Genomic DNA, 16,901 nt, shown 5'->3' on the forward strand with positions numbered 1-16,901 from the left:
GGGACACCCTCCCCCCCCCCCCCGCAGTGGGGTCTGGGAGCTCCGTGGGTGCTGGGGGGTCCGTGGGGTCGGGGCGCAGCGGGTGGGCAGTGCGGGGCCGGCGACAGCGGGGGGGGGGGGGCAGCCACCTCTGCTTAATTAACGGGATTAAGTAGAACTGCTCAGGCGGGAGGCGGCTGGGCTCAGCCCTGGCCAACCGCCCACGTCCCGGCCTGCAGCCGCCACCTTGCTGGCCCCGACCCCGCTCGTGGCCGTGACCCCCACGAGGCTGCAGCACCCGTGCTCGCCCTCCGCCACCCGCTGCATCCCGCATGTCCCTGGCTGGCTGGGGCAGCAGGCTTGCCCGTCCCCCTCCGACAGCCTGGGCATGGGACCGAGGGCCCCCTACAGGGCGCGGGGACGATTTGGGGTGCGTGGCGGGCAGGGCCGGGGGTGCCGGGGGCGCCGCGCTGGCCGCTCTGTGCTCACCACCTGCCCTGAAAGGGAGAGTTCAGGGCTGCACAATCTCTTTGAGAGATTAAGGCGAGACCTTTGTGGGAGAAAAGGGGCGGGAGAGACGAGATTATCCCGAATCTGCCTAATGCAGCGTTTCTTGCATATTCCAAAGTGTCTGGCGCCGCTGCCGACGGAGCCAGACCGGTGGATAAAGGGGTGGTGAGCAGGAGCTGTGAGCCCCAGCTCCCAAACACCCCTGGCCTTACGCACCCCTGGGCCGGGGGACTCGGCCGCCGGGGCAAGAGATGTCTCGTGCCACCCGTGGCGGCAGGAAACACGTGCCCAGGGCGGCCCCGGCTGCGCCAGCCGCTGCGGGCCCGCGGCACCCGACCGGCCTGGGGCTGCAGACGCAGGCTGGAGAGCAGCCAGCGGGCTGGGCAGCGGCGGCGCTTTGATGGCTCGCCTGGCGCAGCCGTTTGCCTCCCTGGGAAAGGCACGAGGCCGTTCCCGGCACAGCCGCAGGCACCGCCGCTCCCCCGGGCAGCGGGGGCGAGCATGGCGGTGCAGAGACGCCAGGACTTGCAAGCCGGAGCCGGAGGGTTGAGCGCCCGTGTGTCCACTGCCATCCCCGCACCCGCGCATAGGTCCAGCCTCGGGCCTCCCGCCTCCGCCGGTGCCTGGATTTTCTTTCCCAGGCCTCGCTGCTTCCTGCGTTTGCATTATTGCCATTTTCATAGCCGGTTTGTTTGGCTGCGTTCCTTTCCCCTGCTTTGCATTTGGGGAAACTGAGGCAGGACGAGTCAAAAGCACCCCGTCCACAGCTGGATGCAGCTGATTTTTTGGGTTGCATGAGGAAGAGCACGAGGGTTCCTTGGACTCCCAGCCTGGCCTGCTCCCCAGTACGCCTCTCGCATGCTTATTACCCGAGGCATCACTGCCGGGACACAGCTCGCTCACGCTGGACGGCGGCCCGCGCCGCTCGGAGCTGCCTGCCTCCCCCGACGCCGTCATGGGAGCACAGCGCTGGGTGAGACAGCGCCGTCAGGAGGGATTAAATCACCCGTGGGAGCCGGGCGACGCCGGGGCAGGCGCCCGCTGAACTTGAAAAACTGCTGCTGGAAGATGTCCATCCCCCCTGTTCCCCCCCCTCCGAGGTCCTTGGGGGGCGCGCGGAGCCCCGGGGGCCGGATCCGGCCCGGGGGCACACCGAGGCGTGGGAGCGCGGATCGGGCAGCGGGATGGCCGCGACCCTTCCTGAACCCGCCGCTGCTTCCTTTGACGGCTCCTCAGGAGCTTTTGAAAGTGGAGCAGGACAGAGCTGGAGGGCGCTCGGGAAGCGCGGCCAGGGGAAGGGCGCCGCGTTTCCCGGCAGCCCCGCTCCCCTCCTCCCCGCCGAGCGAGCCGGCGCCTGCCAGCTTTGTCTGCCGAGAGCGGCCTCGCCGCGCCGGAGACGCTCCCGAATCAGACGGGAGGTTCTCCCAGGATCCCCTGATGCTGCGGTGGGGGGATCGCCGGACAGGCACCCCGGGGTGCTGGGAACGGGACGCTGCCCACCCTAAATCCCAGCTCCTGGGGTTGCATCAGCATCGGCCACGGCCCCAAACCACCCCAAATTGGCCCTGGCATCCGTGGGACCCCCCCCCACACACACCCGATCCCCACGGGCACTGGCTCATGCCCGTGCACGTGCACTTGGCACCTGCCCCGTGCTCGTTATCCAGCTCCCTGGTGCTGCCCGGCTGGACCGTGCTGCCGGCATCTCGGCCCCTGCACACGCCAGGGCAGGCAGCGTGCGGATCGGGGCCTGCCACGGGCGAGCTCCCGCCACGGCCGCGCGCTGCCCTCGCCGGCGTGCCCTGGGAACGGGCTTGCACAACGCCGCCAATGCCGCCGCCGGCCTGGCCCCGCGGGAACGTGCCCCGCCACCCACCCCGCTGCCCTGCGACAGCTCTGGCCGCGGCACCCCACAGCCGAGCTGCAGCCCCGGGGTGCAAGACGGCTACGTAGCCGGGCGGGATGCCCCAACCCGGGTCCTTCCGATGCCCCAACCCGGGTCCTTCCGATGCCCTGACCCAGGTCCTTCCTCTCCCCACGGCTGGGGGCGGCAGCAGCAGCGCCAGGGCAGGAGGTAGCAGGGCCCGCGGCATGGGGGCTCCACGGATGCGCTGGGTCCCATCCAGCCTCCAGGGCTGTGGGACAGAGCTGTCCCAGTCCCCGCACCCTGAGGCAAGGGCAAAGTGGGGACGCTCAGTTTGTGTCTGCCTGGCAAAGAGCTGGAAAATCCAGGAGGAAAAGGTGAGCCCAAACGGTGGTGCTGCTTCGGCTCCACCGCGCGCTGAGCATTGCTCCTTGATCACACTTCACTTGGTTTAACCTCAGCCTGGAAAAATGCAATATCTGACTTTCCCCAAATACTAACAGCGCTTTGGTTAAAGCAAATAAATAAAAATCAACCGTGAAATTCAGCCGGGGTTCCCAGGTCGCCACCCCCTGTTTCTGGCAAATCGCTCCTGGTGCACCAGTCATGGCAAAGTCACCGGGAGAGGCTGCAGCTGCGGCGGTCGGGGGGGGTCTGGCGGCTGCCCCTTGCCCCCCTTCGGCTCGCCCAGCCCCGACAGCGCGCGGCGTTTGCCCTTGGCAGGACCCGGAGCCACAGCGGAGACTGTGGAGTCGGAGAAACGTCAAGGCCGGCTGGGCCCCGGGGGCTGATTGCAGCCGACAGCTCGCTCCGGCGCGCGGCAGCTCGGCGGAGGAGAGCAGCAACGCAGAGAGCAGCCGGGACCCGGTGCCCTGGCACGGAGCACCCGGAGCGACTTTGGGAAACAGCCGGTTGCAACGGCAGAGCGGTGCAAATGCAACGGGGAGGGACGAGGCTCTGCCCTGCGTCGCCGCGGGCCAGGAGCGCGGCACCTGCCCCGGCAAACCCAGCCCGGCAGATCGTATCTGCATCGCGGGGAAACTGAGGCAGCACCGGGCGAGCGAGGGGTCACGTGGGGGGACGCGGGAACCGCCGCATCCTCGGGCGCTGCAGGCTGGAAACCGCGGCAGGGAAGCGCAGAGACTGCGTGATCCTCAGGCTGTTTATTGGCATCACCGCGGCCCCGGCTCGCCGCTAGGCACTGCGTGTGTTTTGCTACGCTGAGACCACCCAAACTCGCTGCAGGCCCCGGAGCCCCCTCGGGGCATCGCTGCTCCCAGGCCGCTGCGCTGAAACGGGATTAAAAAAAAAACACAAAAACCAACCCAAACTGGCAGGAGCCCAAGGGGCGGCCGCGGTCGCTGCAGGGCCCCGGCACGGCGGCCGCGGGGCATCGCCGCCTCCCCCTCCGCCGCGGCGCTCCGGGGATTTGAAACGGCGGCTGCTTGGAGCCCGCGTGGGGCAAATGCTGGAGGGGAGATCAATTGCCCCCGCGGTTCCCTGTGCCGCGGCTGCCCCCTTCCCCCAGATCCCGGGAGGGGCAGGTTGGGATTTTCACCTCCGGAGGGGTTAAAATAAGCGGAGCGCCTCTCCCGCCCCGAGCCTTGCTGCCTGCCGGTGAAGGCCTCCGTGTCCCCGCTCGGAGCTGCGAGCGGAGGCTGCCGGAGGGCCAGCTCGGCTCGGCACGTGAGTGGCCCCCAGCCTGCCGAGCCCGGCGCCGTGGGCTCAGTGCAATCACCCCTCGGTGCACGGCAGCGCGGGGAAGCCGGCGGTCCCAGCGCCAGGGCCCTGCGCCGGCCCCATCCCGCCTCATCCGAGGAGTCCGGTGCGGAAAGCTTTGGCCATAAAAGAGCTCGGTTTCGCTGCCCGACCCCAGCAGAGTCGCGTGTCGTTTTGCTCCGCGTGCCGTCGGGAAAATCCAAAAGGCACCACGGAGCCGAGCGGGCGCCTGGGCGAGCACCCCGGGCCGGCGCCCCTTCGCCCTCCCGGCCAAGCCGTCCTTTTCGTCCCTGTTCGACCTTTTTTTTTTCCCTTTTGCCTTAATTTTCCGGGGGTGTCCTTTGTCCGCTTGGTTCTGTCCCTTGCGACGGTTTAAATATCAAACGAAGGAGGAGAAGCCGGCGATGGGGGCTCTGGAGCCGGGGGCCAGGCTGCTGGGGGGGCGGTAGAGGGTGCCGGGCTGGCTGGGGGGGTTGGCGGGGGCCTGGGGGGTGGGAGTCCTGCTGGCGGCGGGGCGGAAGAGGCTGCCCTGCTGCGTGGAGGCGCTGGTGGAGAGGGGCCCGTGCTCGGGCTCGCCCGAGTCGCTCTCCGTGTAGCTGTAGGCCTGGGCGCGCGAGATGCCCTTCTGCTGCCGCCGCCACGAGTTGTAGTAGGTGGGGTCGCTGATGTAGTGGTTGACGAAGGAGTGGGCTTTCTGGTGGCTCGCGTCCACCTCGTACTCGCTGTCGCTTCCCTGCGGACGGGGGAAGCGGGTGAGCGCGGCGGTGGAGCACGCTGCCCGCGAGCCGGGCTCCCGAGCCATGGGGCGAGCTTGCAGCCCCAAGCGATGGGGTGAGCTTACAGCCCCAAGCAATGGGGCGAGCTTGTCCCCCAAGCAATGGGGTGAGCTTGCAGCCCAAGCCATGGGGCAAGCTCGCCAAGAAATGGGGCGAGTTTGCACTCCAAGCCATGGGGCAAGCTTGCACCACAAGCCATGGGGAGAGCTTGCACCACAAGCCATGGGGTGAGCTTGCACCCAAGCAATGGGGCGAGCTTGCACCCAAGCCATGGGGCGAGCTTGCACCACAAGCCATGGGGTGAGCTTGCACCACAAGCAATGGGGCGAGCTTACACCCAAGCAATGGGGTGAGCTTGTCCCCCAAGCAATGGGGCGAGCTTGCACCCAAGCCATGGGGTGAGCTTGCACCACAAGCAATGGGGTGAGCTTGCACCACAAGCAATGGGGCAAACTTGCACCCAAGCAATGGGGCGAGCTTGCACCCAAGCCATGGGGCGAGCTTGCACCACAAGCCATGGGGCGAGCTTGCACCCAAGCAATGGGGTGAGCTTGCACCACAAGCCATAGGGCGAGCTTGCAGCCAAGCAATGGGGCAAACTTGCACCCAAGCAATGGGGCGAGCTTGCTCTAGCACCACTGTCCTGGCTCGGGCTTTCCAGCACTGCACTGCTCCATTGGGACACCAGCTCCTCCACGAATGCAGCCCCCAGGCTCGCCACGGCCACCCCACACCGAGATCCCAGCCCTCCCCGGGGCCGGCACAGCCCCGGCCGTGCTGCAGCCCAGGCGTTTCTGCCTCTTGCTGAAGGGGAATAAAACCTGAAGCAAAACGGCTGCATCACCCTCGGGCAGGCCAGCGCCTGGCGGAGAGGTCCCGGGGGCTGCCGTGCCCCTGGCTCCCGCAGCCTGGGGGGCCGCGTTTCGGGGAGGAGGGGGCCGAGCGAGGCCGGGCCGGCTGCGCTGCCGCCCCGCTCTCTCTCGCTCCGCTCGCCGTAATTGAATTCAGCTCCCGGCGGCCGCGCACAAAGGGCCCATTCACGGGGCGGCGCGGCCGCCAGCAAAGCAATCCAGGCACAGCTTGCAGCTCTCGCAGCGCTCGACAGCTCCTCAAAGGCCCTCGAGCCCCGACAACGCGAGCGGGAGGCGAGCGCGGGTCCGCGGCCAGCGCCGAGGCAAAGGCAACGCCGGCGGAGGCAGGGCCGGAGGCTGCCTGCGAGGCTCGGCAGCGGCGGCTCGGCTCGGCACGGTCCAGAGCGACCCGCCGGCATGGCCAGGGACCCCACGTCCCCCCTGCCCGGGGAGATGCTCCCATATCCGCCCTCGCAGGGAGGCGAGAGGGCATCGTCCCCGGGGCGCAGGAGGGAGCATCGTCCCCGGGGCACGGGAGGGAGCATCGTCCCCGGGGCACGGGAGGGAGCAGCCCGCGCTCCCTGCTCGGCCGCAGCTGCCTCTTTTTCCCGGAAGAGACAAAAGTGCCATTTTGTGGGGCTGGCAGAGCTGCCGGTCCCGGCACGGCACCCCGCGGAGCCCGGGATGGAGCCAGCTCCGGCCGCGCTGCAAGGGGCAGCGCTGCCTCCAAGCGGGACGAGCACTGCTCTTCCCAAGCCTGCTCCAGGACGCCGGGCCGAGCGGGGGGGTTGGAGGCTGGGCAGGGCCACGGGGGGGGGGGGGTCCCGGGGTGGTTACCTGAGAGTCGGAGACCTCGGAGGGCTTCTCCGTCAGGCTGCTGCTCTCGGCGGGGATGAGGTCGTTGTACTTGGTGACATCCTCGTCCGAGTAGTGCAGGCTGCCAGGGCTGGGCCGCGGCGGGGACCTCGGCGAGACACGGATGCTCCGAGTCGCGCTCGGCACTGTCCCTCCTCGGGGCCGTGCCGTGCAAGGGGACAGAGCCCGGCCGGTCCCCCCGGACCCCGCGCCTCCAGCCCCAAGCTGTGCCGAGACCCCCCAGCCCCTGCCCATGGTCCACAGGTGCTCCGGGATTCCCAGTGGCTTTGGCCGTTTAGCATCTCTTATCCTTTAGGTGGACAGGGCTGGTGCTGGGTGGCTGCAGCAGAGGCATGAGGACAGCACACAGGTCCCCGCAGGTGGCAGGTCCCTGGGGGGTGGCAGGTCCTCATGGGGCAGCAGGTCCTCGTGGGGCAGCAGGTCCTCGTGGGGTGGCAGCTCCCCATGGGATGGCAGGTCCCCATGGGGCGGTGGAGTCCCATGGGATGGCAGGTCCCCGTGGGGCAGCAGGTCCCCATAGGGCAGCAACTCCCCATGGGATGGCAGGTCCCCATGGGGCAGTGGAGTCCCATGGGGTGGCAGGTCCCCATGGGGTGGCAGGTCCTCGTGGGGCAGCAACTCCCCATGGGATGGCAGGTCCCCATGGGGTGGCAGGTCCCCGCGGGGCAGCAGGGTTCCCTACCGGGTGTAGATGCCGTTCTTCCGGCAGAAGGAGTTCTTGACGGAGAGGCGCCGGTTGTTGAGCTCCAGCGCGGGGAAGCTGCCCTCGTCCAGGCTCACCATCTCGCCGTGGCTCAGGGCGTTCGCCTTGGCGCCGTTCCCTGCGGGCGCCCGGAGCTGAGCCCGGTGCCGGCCGGCAGGAGAGCCCCCCCCCTCCCCGGCAAACCCCACCGCTTCCAGCTCCCGCACAACCTTCCCGGAGCCCCCCGAGGGCAACGCGGCGCCCCAGACCCGGCACCCGGGTCCTCGCCGCTGGCCGGAGGCAGGGGAAGGGCGCGAGGGAGGGTCGTGCCGCTCCGGCTGCAGAGACGGCACGGTCCCCGCCGGGGGCCAAGCGGCACCGGGCCAGGGACGCCGCCGAGCCGTGGGAGCACGGTCGCCCCATGCCCAGTGCCGGCGCCGTGGCTCAGCCCCCGAGCTGCAGCATCCCCTCCGGCTCCCGGCTCAACGGCTCTGTTTATTTAACGAGGAGGTCTGGATTTTCCCCACAATTTGAGCCCTTGATACAGCTAAGAAAACAGAGCTGTGTTTGACTAATCCCGGTGACCTCTGCCGAGCCCCCGGGCTGCCCGGCCTCCGCAGCTGACAGCGAGACAAGCCGTTTATTTAATCCCAAGCTCCTGGCGCTCTCCACGAAGCCTGCAACGTCTTCCTTGGACGTCGCCGGGCCCCCGGAGGAGCCGGGACCCGAGGCAGCAGCGATGGGTGCTGCTTTCCGGTCCCACCGCCCCAACGGGGGGACGCTCAGACCCTGCCAGCCCCGAGGACGTGGCACTGCCTGGCCTGTCCCCTCCCCACGGTGCTCACCCGAGTCTGACTTCTTGGCGTACTTCTTGCTCTGCCCGCGGATGATGAGCACGAAGACGAGCAGGAGGATGAAGATGAGCCCGACGAGGGCAATGACCACCAGGAACCACCACTCCTCGTAGAAGGGGTTGGCTTTCTGGGCTGGACACAGCGCAGGGGGTCAGGGGGGCTCGGGTCTCCCCGGGCACGGATGGGGGGATCCCGCTGCAGGGCCCAGGGAGCTGGATCCATGCGACGGAACTGGTCAGCCGGGGGTGGGATACTGGAGTGGGATGGGGATGCTGGGGGGCTTTGCATGGGGAGCGCTGCAGAGGGACCTGGGGCTCTGCCGGAGCCAGGAAGGGTTTCCGCAGCGGCCGTGGGGAGAAAGCCGTGTCGGGGCCCCCCGCTCCAGCACAGGGGTGACAGCGTCCCGCTCCAGGGACACCCGCGCCGAACCCCCTGCCGGCTACCTGACACGGAGGGGGAGGGCGTGCTGGGGGTCCCGTAGCCGTAGTCGTTGACGGCGATGACGCGGAAGTCGTAGCTGACGCCCTGCTTGAGGATGTCCATGCTGAAGGTGTAGGAGGTCACCTCCTTGGGGATGTCCTTGATGAGGATGTCCCAGAGCCCCTCGTCTGGAAGAGAGCAGGAGGCTGGGAGCGGGGGGGGGGGACCGGCTCTGCGGGACTCCCCGGGGCGCGAGCCTGGTCTCTCTCGCCTTGCCCTAAAACACAGGCAGGAACCCTGCCCATTCCCAGCCCCTTCCCACCCCTTCTCCAGCACCTGCTTCCCCCCCGTCGTGCCGGGAGCGTGCCCTCCACCCTGCCCTCCCGGCGCCGAGCTCGCTCGCTGCAGCATCGTGCGTTCAACGGCCGCAGTGACGGGCACGGCTGATTTATCGCCCGCTCTGCTCGCAGCCGAGGGCAGGGCGGCTCCGTGGGGACCGGAGCGCGGCCGGGGAGGGCGGCGCGCAGCGCGGGCTGGAAGGAGCCGGCGCCGCTCCCCGCCTCGGCTTCCCGTTCTCCCGAGCTCGCTGCACGGAAGCGGCCAGCAGAGAGGAGCGCCGGTACCTGACGGCCGGGCCTCGATGACGTATCTGGTGATGGGTCCTTTGCCGGGGTCCCCGCTCGACCAGTGGATGGTGATAGCCGAGCCGTAGCGGGAGATGAAGGGCTCGCCGGGGGGGCCGGGGGCGCCTGGGGACCCAGAGCGGAGTCGGTGCCGCGGGGATGGACCCGCGCCGGGGGCACCATCCCGGCCCCTCTGCCCGGACACGGGGTCCCGCGCGGCCGCCCCTACCTTCCCCGGGCCCCGTGGTGATGTTGGCCTCGATCTCCGGCCCGTAGGCGAAGGTTTTGGCGCGGATGCGGAAGCGGTACGTGACGCCCTCCGCCAGGTCCTTCACCTTCATCCACAGCGGGCTGCTCCCCTTCACGTCCACCGTCACGATCTTGCTGACGCCTGCGGGGACGGAGGCTGAGCCGTGCCCGGGGACCGCGGGGGGACCCCCCCTCCCAAACCCGGCACGCGGGGCGCCCCGGCCGGGCCCTCACCGTCCACGGGCGTGCAGGGCTCGTAGACGAGCCTGTAGCCCTCCAGGAGGCCGTTGGGCAGCGGCGGCGGCTCCCAGGACACGTTCACCGACGTGGTGGTCAGCTCGCTGAACTTGATGGAGCCGGGGGCGCTGGGGGCTGCGAGGGGAGGGGGCGGCAGGGGTGGCTCGGCGCTCCCGGCGGGATGCACTGGGCGCCGAGCCGCCTCGCAGCAAACGCCCTGCCGAGGTGCCGTGCATCCCGGGGTGATCCAGGGGAATGGTGTCCCCCTGGGACCGTCCCCTCGGCCCTCGCTCCTTTGTGCAAAGGAAAAAGGGGAAGGAGGAGGGAAGGAGGTGCCTGCGCTCTCAGGGGGCGACACGCCAACCTCCCCCTTGTGCAGGGCACCGGGATCGGCAAAGCTCCCGGCACGTCCCAGGGCCCAGCAACCGAGAGAAAATCCAGGCCCCTTCCAGCAAAAACAGCGGCGGCATCTCTCCTCCTGCGGCACGGTGCGGCGTGCCGAGCACGGCCCCGCGCGCCGAGGGAGCTGCGGGCTCCGCTCCAGGCACCGTTTCACTGCTGCGCGAGAGCAGTGAACATCACAGGGCCAAACTCGCACCAGGTACCAGGCGGAGGGGCCCTTCGAGCGGTGACGCCGGCGGGATCTGGCCCCCAAGCTGTGCCCTGTGCTGCAAACGGGGCTGGCAAAGCCGGCGTCCCGCACTGCAGGAGCGACGCGGCACCGTGGGGTCGCTCCTAACAGCCAGCCCCGGCTGTGCCGGCCGGCCTCGCTCCCAGCCGTGGGGCACCAGGGCAATGAGCTTGCCCAGTCTCAGCCAACAACTTCACCTAGGTGTTTCCCCGACCTGCAAAACCTCTGGGACAAGCCCAGGGACCAGGCGCTGCTCAAGGCATCGGTGCGGGCACCAGACGTGGGGCGGGAAGAGCGGGAGCTGGAGTATCAAGGGGCGTCGGTTGAATTTTGCCGGAGCTGGACCCGCGGTGCCCCAATCCGCGCAGAGCCCGGGGCCGGGAGGGTCCGGATGCGGCCACGCTCAGCGAAGGGCTGGGCGACGCGGGGAGCCGAGCCGAGCCGAGCCGCGGGCCCCACCTGCCTGCTGCGTCCGCCCCGCCACGGGGGGGCTGCGGGGCCCGTCGCCCGCGGCGTTGAAGGCCGCGACGCTGACCCAGTACGAGGTGTAGCCCGTGAGGTTCTTCAGCTTCACCCCGCTCTCGGGCAGAAAGAGCGTCTTCACCCGCGCGCTCTCGTTCTGCCGCTGGGCCTCCCAGAAGTGGATCTGCAGGAGAAGGGGGCCCGGGCTCAGCACGGCTCTTGCCCCCCCCGGCAGCCCCTTTGCTGGGTCCAAACGCTCCCCGCAGCCCCCTCGCAGCAGCATCCCCGGCAGCATCCCGGCGACTTCCCCGCATCCCCCAGCAGCATCCCTGCCCTGGCAGCCGGGGACCGCGCAGCCACGTCCAAGGGCCGATTGCGCCATCTGCCGCCCTGTGGATGCTTGGAAGCAGGCTGGGACCCATCCCAAGGTCCTCAGCATCCCCCCAGAGCACCCAGCATCCCCGCAAGTGCACCCAGCATCTCTCCAGGGCACCCAGCATCCCCCCAAGGGCACTCAGCATCCCCCCAGCATCTCCCCAGAGCACCCAGCATCCCCCCAAGGGCACTCAGCATCCCCCCAGCATCTCTCCAGGGCACCCAGCATCCCCCCAAGGGCACTCAGCATCCCCCCAGCATCTCTCCAGAGCACCCAGCATCCCCCCAAGGGCACTCAGCATCCCCCCAGCATCTCCCCAGAGCACCCAGCACCCCCGCAAGTGCACCCAGCATCTCTCCAGGGCACCCAGCATCTCCTCAACACCTGCCCAAGGACCAGCACCTGCCCAGGGCACCCTGTTTCCCCCCCGGGTTCCCAGTGTCTCCCCAACTTCTACCAGGGCACCCAGCATCTGCCCAAGCACCCAGCACCTCCCCAGGAACCCAGAGATCCCCGGCATCTCCCCAAGGCGCCTGGTGTCCCCCCAAGGCACCCAGCATCCCGGTGCCCCCAGGGAGGGGTGCGGTACCTTGTAGCCCTGGATGTCACCGTTCTGGCTCTCGGGGGGCGGCGGGTCCCAGGTGACGTCCAGCTGGGTGGCCGTGGCCGCCTGGACCGCCACGTTCTGCGGCGCGGCGGCGGGCACTGCGCAGGCGGAGGGGACGGCGTCAGCGCCCGGCCGTCCTCCCCCCGCTGCCGCCGGGATGGCGAGGAGGGGCAAAGCCCCCCCGCTGCCGGTTCGGCCGGCGCGGGCAGAGCCCCGGGGAGCCGGCGCGCGGGGAGCAGGGGGGTGCCAGACCGGAGGCTGGGCTGCGCGGGGAGCGTTCGAGCCCCTTTCCTGCGCCGCCAGCGCCCCGGGCAGCCCCACGCCGGGCCACTCACCCGCTTCGCCCACGAAGACCTCCTGGGGGGCGCTGGGGGGACCCTCGCCCACGGCGTTGTACACGCTCAGGCGGATCTCGTAGCGCCGGTGCTTGCTCAGGTCTGCAGGGGCAGAGGGAGACGGGGTGAGCGGGACCCCCCACCCCGGCCGGCGGGCGCAGGGGTCAGGCGCCAGGCCGACGGGGAACTCAGATGGGGCACCCTTGCCAGGGAAGACCGTGGTGTCCCCAGGAGCAAAAGGAGGAGACAGAGATGTCCCCGCAGGGACGGGTGGCTTCATGCCGCAGCACACACGGGCGGAGGGAAGGGACGCGCAGGACAGTGGGGAGGAGGCGCACGGAGAGCGGCGACTTACTGTGCAGCTCGTACTGGGTGAGCGAGACCTCGCTGAGGTTGTGCACGGCGTAGACGGCTGGGCGGCACGAGGAGGCGAGAGCAGGCGGCCGGTTAGTCCCACGCGCGGCACGGGTGCACCCGCTCCCCCGAACACCCACCCCGGCACGGCCCAGCCCACCCGTGGGCGCACGAGCAGGGTCTGCGCATCAGGGTCTCGGCGCGGCACCTCCGAGAGCAGCAGACGGAGCAAGGTGCAATGTTGGGATCTCACCCCATCGCTCGTGCCAGCCCCCGACACAGAGGTGACCCCACTCCCTTGGGGATGGAGGACCGCCGTCCCCCCCCCCCCAGCAGCACACGCGTGCACACGCACAGCGGGCCGTGTTGCACGCAAGCCCCTGCGTTACGTGTACACACGTGCACACACGCACACGGGCACCCGCGTTGCAAGCGCGCAGAGGTCCCAGCGCAGCACGACTGAGCCGGCATCGCTGCGGACCGGCACATTAGGGACCATCGGACCTGGTGACAACGAGGGGCTCGCGGCAGCTCCCCGGGGCTCAGCCGACGGCTCCGGGGGGAGCCCGCGGGCTGGGATGCGGGATGCACAGCCGGGGCGCCAGCACTCACGGGTGAGCTCGGCCCACGTGGCGCCGGGGTTGCCGATGCCGCGCAGGGTGAAGCCGCGCAGGCCGTCGTAGAGCAGCTCGCGGTACCGCAGGCGGAAACCCAGCAGGATCCCGTTGATCTTGTCCTCGGCCGGGGGCTGCGGGGGGTAGGATGGTGAGGGGCTGCTCCGACCTGGGGCTCCCTGGACATCCCCAATGACCCGTCCCCAGCATTGTCCCCACTCTCTGCCCGAGACCTTGGAGAGCCCTCAAGACCTGCCCGGCCCCAGCACCTTGCCGTGGTGCCCGCGGGAGCCGTGGGGGACGGTACCTGCCAGCGGATGAGCACCGACGTGGTGGTGTGAGGGGTGACGGAGAGGATGGTGGGGGCTTCCTCGGGGGCTGCGGGGGCAGAAGGGGGCGGTGAGGCATGGGGGACACCCCCGCACAGGGGCATCCCCTCTCCGAGCCCCAGTCCCGCTCCCGGTTCGAATCCCGCCTGGGTCCGATGTCTCTTCGCTCTGGCGCAAGCGGGTAGAGCCAACGCTGCCCCCCCCCCCCCCGAGCATCTGAGCCCCCCCGGTGCCCCGCGCCTTCCCCGGCCCCTCCGCCCCCGGGGCACTGACCGGCCTGGAGGGTGGTGAGCGACTCCGACTCCTCGCTGTAGTCGCTGTCGCCAATGTCATTCGTCGCCTTCACGCGGAATTTGTAGGAGGTGAAGGGCTTCAGCCTGCGCGGGAGGGGAGCGTGCCGGGGCCGGCATGAGGCTGCGGCCGCCCGGCGCTGCCTCCTCGCTCCCGGAGGTGGGAGGCAAAGCCGGGAATGCCGGCCCAGCTGGTTTACAACGCTGGCATAAGTGCTTCCCATCAGGGGGGCGGATGGGGAAACTGAGGCACGGGGAAACCGAGGCACGGGACCCTTGCCCAAAGGCAGCCGCCGGGCAGAGCTCGGGTCCCGCTCGGGGATGCTCACCTCCGGGTTCGGGGCCGGCCAGCGGCTCACCTGTCCACGACGAAGGCGGTGGCGTTGTGGCCGACGGAGGCGGCGCGCGGGCCCCACTCGCCGGCGGGCAGCTCGCGGCTCTGCACCGTGTAGTAGCGCACGGGGGAGAGGCCATCGCTGCCCGGCTCCCAGGAGAGCAGCACGCTGCGGGCTCCCACGTCCTCCTGCCGTGCCAGCGGCTTCCCGGGGGGCTGCGGGCGATCTAGGGAGGGGGGACGGGAGCACGGTGGGCACCCCGCGGGTGGGCACCCCGCTCGGCGCGCCGTCCCCCCCCGCCGTTACCTCTCTTCTCGGTGGTCACCACGAGCGCCTCGGCCGCCCGGCCCCAGCCCTTGCGGGTCTGCGCCGCGATGCGGAAGACGTAGGCGGACTCGGGCTGCAGGCCGGCGGCCGTGTACTGCCGGGCGCCGGGGCCGAGCACCTCGACGGCGGCGGCGCTGGCCGTGCTGGTGTTGAGGCGGTGGGTGACCTGGTAGGCTGCGGGGAAGGTGACGGCACGGCGGGGCTAGTGGCGGCCGCAGGAAGCTGGGGGCGGGGGGGGGAACGCGCCGCCCTGCGTCCCCCCCTCCTCCAGCCGGGGCCGGCACTGAGCTTTCCAACGAGCCCCTTCGACTCCCGTGCACGTGCCCGGCTGCGGAGCGGCCAAATCCCAGCGCCGCGGAGGCAGCGGGCACAGAGATGCTCAGAGGCATCTCGAGGAGCTGGTCCCTGCCCCCCCCCCTCCCTGCATCGATCCCTGCTCCCAGTAACCCCCGTGCCCAGAGCTTGGCGCTCCCTGCGGAGCATCGTGGCGCCGCGGGACGGCTCCGCACCTACCCAGGATGACGCCGTTGGGCGCCGCGGGCGGCTGCCAGACGAGCCGCACCGAGGTCGTCCTCACCTCGGGGAAGAGGATGCCCACGGGGGGTCCGGGCACTGCGGGGCGGAGAGACGGCATTCGCCACGGCGCCCCGATCCTGCACCGGCACCCCCCGGCCCATCCGGACCTTCCCCCGCCAGCCGCGTGCCGGCACCCACCGTCGTCCAGCGTCCTCTCGAGGACGGGGGGGCGGCTGGGCACGCCGTCGCCGATCCTGGTGAAGGCCAGCACCCGGATCTCGTAGAGCACGTACTCGCGCAGCCCGGCGAGCTGGGCGCTCCGCGAGGCGTTGCCCTCCACCAGCCAGAAGCGGGCTCGCGCCTCCGAGTCCTTCTCCTTGTACATCACCTGCAACAGAGCCGGCGTGATGGGGCCGGGCACGCGGGAAGCCGTGGGAAAGCGGAGCCCCCCGGACCAGAACAGACGCTCACCTTGTAGCCCAGGATGAGGCCGTTGCAGTCGGCCTCGGGGATGTCGTTCCATCGCACCAGCATGCTGCTGGAGGTGGTGGCCAGCGCGGACACGTTGGTGGGGCCGGAGGAGGGCACTGGGCAGGGGCACAGGAGCGCGAGTCAGGGCCGGGTCCGGCCAGGTGGGCACCCGGCGCGGCTGGGGGGACACGGTGGTACCTGACTCCCGGGTGCGCCCCGCCACCAAGGGGCTCCAGGGCCCGGAGCCGATGGCGTTGAAGGCTTGGACCTGCACCCGGTACTCGGTCCACTCCTCCAGGTCCTCGATGGTGTACTCCCGCTCCACGCGGTCGTGGACAACGTGCACCAGCGGCCGCCCGCGCCCGTCCGACCGCGCGTACCGAATCCGGTAGCCCACCGAGTCGGGGTTCCCGTTGTACTGCTGCTCAGGCAGCGGCTGGCCCGGCCGCGGGAAAACAGGCACCGTCACTCCCCAGGTACCGTCCCAAACCCACCTGGGCTCCCTCCTCCCCTTGGCTCCCCCCGAGCTGCTAGGCAGGGCCAGCTCAGCTCCCCGTGGTCCAGCCCGCCCTGGCAAGCCCCGTGCACAGCGCCGGTGAGCCCCATGCACTGCGCCCCGGGGTGCAGCCCCGTGCACAGCCCCAGTGAGCCCCGTGCATGGTGCCCCAGGGTGCAGCCCCGTGCACAGCCCCAGCGTGCAGCCCCATGCACAGCGCCGGTGAGCCCCGTGCATGGTGCCCCGGGGTGCAGCCCCGTGCACAGCCCCTGTGAGCCCCGTGCATGGCGCCCCAGGGTGCAGCCCCGTGCACAGCCCCTGTGAGCCCCGTGCATGGCGCCCCAGGGTGCAGCCCCGTGCACCTTCCCAGTGTGCAGCCCCATGCATGGTGCCCCAACAAGCAGCTCCATGCATGGCCCCCCAAGGTACAGCCCCGTGCACGGCCCCCCCAAGGTACAGCCCCGCCACCCCTCACCATCCAGCGCAGCCACAGGCTGGTCTCGCTGGCCGTCCGCAGGGTGACATTGGCGGGCGCCACGTCCGGGGGGGCCTGCAGGGTCTGGATCCTGCGGGAAGGCAGGCTGGGGGGGCTGGTGCCCACGATGTTCACCTGCCGCATGCGGAAGCTGGGGGGGGAGAGATGGGGTCACGGCGCGCGACAAAAGGGCTCCGGCTGCCCAGGGCTGAGGCCCCGGCACGGCACCCGCACGGGATCCATCCCGGCCACTCGCCTGTAGTAGGTGTAGGGGTTCAGGTTGGGCACCTCCATGGAGCGGGCGTCGGGCTCGTTGGCCAACTGGTGGACGAGCCCCCACTCTTGGGCCTCGCCGGTCTGGCCCACCTGCAAGGGGCGAGCGGGCTGAGCGGTGCCCGGGCGCCCGCCGGCCGTCCCCGAGCCACCCCGCCGCCCCGTACCTGCGCCTCCACCTGCCAGCGGGAGATGGACGTCTTGCCGTCGTAGCCCGGCCGAAACTGGAGGGTGACGGAGCGGGGGCCGATGTTGGAGATGCCCAGGTTGGTGGGGGCACCGGGGAGCTCTGCGGGCAGAGGGTGCGATGGCACCGGGGGGGGGGGGGCTCCCCGCCGAGCCGGCCCGCGGCACGCCACGGCGTGCACCG

At 70.5% G+C, this 16,901-nt stretch overlaps 1 protein-coding gene across 2 annotated transcripts in view; it reads right to left on the reverse strand.

Moving 5' to 3' along the window:
• Positions 1-3,501: 3,501 nt before the first annotated feature.
• The window catches only part of SDK2 (sidekick cell adhesion molecule 2), a 49,313-nt gene continuing 35,913 nt past the window's right edge, over positions 3,502-16,901 (reverse strand). For both annotated transcript variants that reach the window (XM_067308308.1, XM_067308307.1), the window contains 24 exons: positions 16,699-16,820; positions 16,515-16,624; positions 16,259-16,409; positions 15,486-15,723; positions 15,288-15,403; positions 15,015-15,204; positions 14,814-14,912; positions 14,280-14,474; positions 13,998-14,199; positions 13,622-13,725; positions 13,327-13,397; positions 13,018-13,153; positions 12,407-12,463; positions 12,052-12,153; positions 11,699-11,814; positions 10,731-10,917; positions 9,638-9,775; positions 9,384-9,545; positions 9,155-9,280; positions 8,555-8,719; positions 8,103-8,243; positions 7,258-7,396; positions 6,537-6,663; positions 3,502-4,805 (listed from right to left, as the gene is read on the reverse strand). In XM_067308308.1, coding sequence (XP_067164409.1) covers positions 4,452-4,805; positions 6,537-6,663; positions 7,258-7,396; positions 8,103-8,243; positions 8,555-8,719; positions 9,155-9,280; positions 9,384-9,545; positions 9,638-9,775; positions 10,731-10,917; positions 11,699-11,814; positions 12,052-12,153; positions 12,407-12,463; positions 13,018-13,153; positions 13,327-13,397; positions 13,622-13,725; positions 13,998-14,199; positions 14,280-14,474; positions 14,814-14,912; positions 15,015-15,204; positions 15,288-15,403; positions 15,486-15,723; positions 16,259-16,409; positions 16,515-16,624; positions 16,699-16,820 — 3,548 coding nt within the window. In that variant the 3' untranslated portion in view covers positions 3,502-4,451. The remainder of the gene's footprint in view (positions 4,806-6,536; positions 6,664-7,257; positions 7,397-8,102; positions 8,244-8,554; positions 8,720-9,154; positions 9,281-9,383; positions 9,546-9,637; positions 9,776-10,730; positions 10,918-11,698; positions 11,815-12,051; positions 12,154-12,406; positions 12,464-13,017; positions 13,154-13,326; positions 13,398-13,621; positions 13,726-13,997; positions 14,200-14,279; positions 14,475-14,813; positions 14,913-15,014; positions 15,205-15,287; positions 15,404-15,485; positions 15,724-16,258; positions 16,410-16,514; positions 16,625-16,698; positions 16,821-16,901) is intronic.

Source organism: Apteryx mantelli, chromosome 19 (genome assembly GCF_036417845.1).
Source record: "Apteryx mantelli isolate bAptMan1 chromosome 19, bAptMan1.hap1, whole genome shotgun sequence".
NCBI lineage: Eukaryota > Metazoa > Chordata > Aves > Apterygiformes > Apterygidae > Apteryx > Apteryx mantelli.